The sequence below is a fragment of the Danio rerio genome, chromosome 17 (genome assembly GCF_052040795.2).
Source record: "Danio rerio strain M-AB ecotype USA chromosome 17, GRCz13ab, whole genome shotgun sequence".
NCBI lineage: Eukaryota > Metazoa > Chordata > Actinopteri > Cypriniformes > Danionidae > Danio > Danio rerio.
The window spans coordinates 62,501-65,000 of record NC_141037.1 but is presented as its reverse complement, the minus strand read 5'-3'; the positions used below and the strand labels follow the sequence as shown (position 1 = coordinate 65,000).

The 2,500-nt window shown below is 45.6% G+C and overlaps 1 protein-coding gene across 2 annotated transcripts in view; it reads left to right on the top strand.

The window, feature by feature from the left end:
• pole2 (polymerase (DNA directed), epsilon 2) overlaps positions 1–2,500 on the top strand; it is an 11,167-nt gene that overhangs the window by 3,209 nt on the left and 5,458 nt on the right. The window contains exons 8-10 of one of the 2 annotated variants that reach the window (XM_087288510.1): positions 1,769–1,822; positions 2,075–2,120; positions 2,209–2,281. In XM_087288510.1, coding sequence (XP_087144636.1) covers positions 1,769–1,822; positions 2,075–2,120; positions 2,209–2,281 — 173 coding nt within the window. 2 annotated transcript variants of the gene reach the window in all.

Sequence of the window (2,500 nt, the reverse complement as noted above, 5' to 3'; positions counted from 1 at the left end):
CCCCATCATCACTCCCTCATCATCACTCCTACATCATCAGTCCCTCTTCATCACTCCTACATCATCACTCCCTCATCATCACTCCTACATCATCAGTCCCTCATCATCACTCCCTCATCATCACTCCCTCATCATCACTCCTACATCATCACTCCCTCATCATCACTCCTTTATCATCACTCCCTCATCATCACTCCTACATCATCACTCCCTCATCATCACTCCCTAATCATCACTCCCTCATCATCACTCCCTCATCATCACTCCTACATCATCAGTCCCTCATAATCACTCCCTCATCATCACTCCTTTATCATCACTCCCTCATCATCACTCCTACATCATCAGTCCCTCATAATCACTCCCTCATCATCACTCCCTCATCATCACTCCCTCATCATCACTCCTACATCATCAGTCCCTCTTCATCACTCCTACATCATCACTCCCTCATCATCACTCCTACATCATCAGTCCCTCATCATCACTCCCTCATCATCACTCCCTCATCATCACTCCTACATCATCAGTCCCTCATCATCACTCCCTCATCATCACTCCTACATCATCACTCCCTCATCATCACTCCCTAATCATCACTCCCTCATCATCACTCCCTCATCATCACTCCTACATCATCAGTCCCTCATAATCACTCCCTCATCATCACTCCTCTATCATCACTCCCTCATCATCACTCCTACATCATCAGTCCCTCATAATCACTCCCTCATCATCACTCCCTCATCATCACTCCTACATCATCAGTCCCTCATCATCACTCCTACATCATCACTCCCTCATCATCACTCCTACATCATCAGTCCCTCATCATCACTCCCTCATCATCACTCCCTCATCATCACTCCCTCATCATCACTCCTACATCATCAGTCCCTCATCATCACTCCTACATCATCACTCCCTCATCATCACTCCTACATCATCAGTCCCTCATCATCACTCCCTCATCATCACTCCTACATCATCAGTCCCTCATCATCACTCCCTCATCATCACTCCTACATCATCACTCCCTCATCATCACTCCTTTATCATCACTCCCTCATCATCACTCCTACATCATCAGTCCCTCATAATCACTCCCTCATCATCACTCCCTCATCATCACTCCTACATCATCAGTCCCTCATCATCACTCCTACATCGTCAGTCCCTCATCATCACTCCCTCATCATCACTCCCTCATAATCACTCCCTCATAATCACTCCCTCATCATCACTCCCTCATCATCACTCCTACATCATCAGTCCCTCATAATCACTCCCTCATCATCACTCCTTCATCACTCTCTCATCATCACTCCTACATCATCAGTCCCTCATCATCACTCCTACATCATCAGTCCCTCATCATCAGTCCCTCATTATCACTCCTACATCATCAGTCCCTCATAATCACTCCTTCATCATCACTCCTTCATCATCACTCCCTCATCATCACTCCTACATCATCAGTCCCTAATCACCACTCCCTCATCATCACTCCCTCATCATCACTCCCTCATCATCACTCCCTCATCATCACTCCCTCATCATCACTCCTACATCATCACTCCCTCATAATCACTCCTATATCATCACTCCCTCATCATCACTCCTTCATCATCACTCCCTCATCATCACTCCTTCATCATCACTCCCTCATCGTAAATCCTACATCATCACTCCCTCATCATCACTCCCTCATTATCACTCCCTCTTCATAGTGTGTTAATCCGGTCTTCATTCACTCTCTGTGTTTAAGGGTAAGTTCTACCTGGAGGACCCCAGTGGTACTGTGCAGCTCGACATCTCAAAGGCAATATCCTTTAGTGCTCACCATGACCCTGTTGTACCACTATAATGACTGTGTTGCATGTATAATGACTGTGTTTACATGTATAATGTCTGTGTTTACCTCTATATTGACTGTGTTTACCTCTATAATGTCTGTTTACATGTATAATGACTGTGTTTACGTGTATATTGACTGTGTTTACCTCTATAATGACTGTGCTGTACCGCAGTATTAGTGAGTGTTGTGGTTTCTCCTTGACTGTATCTGCACCAGTTCCACAGTGGGCTGTACACTGAGAGCTGCTTCGTGCTAGCGGAGGGTGAGCTCTTCCTCTGCACTCCAGCACTGCTTTCACTCAGGTCCTGTAGCTCGTTAATAATGTTGTGAATCTGCTTCTGTATTGACAGGCTGGTATGAGGACTCTGTGTTCCACGTCAGTGCGTTCGGCTTCCCGCCTACAGAACCCTCGTCCTTCACCAGGTGTGTGTGTGTGTGTGTGAGTGAGAGAGAGACCCTAAACAAATAGCTAAAGACTACTTTGTGTCTGCAATAATTTATTTATTTATTGATTTATTCACCTGTTCTTGTGCGGAGCTGATCTGAGTGTTTAATGTTGTCCTGTAGAAGATCAGTGAGTGTGTGTATCTGCACATCACTTTACTGTGAAACACCAGGGGCTGTTTATAATTATGTGGATGC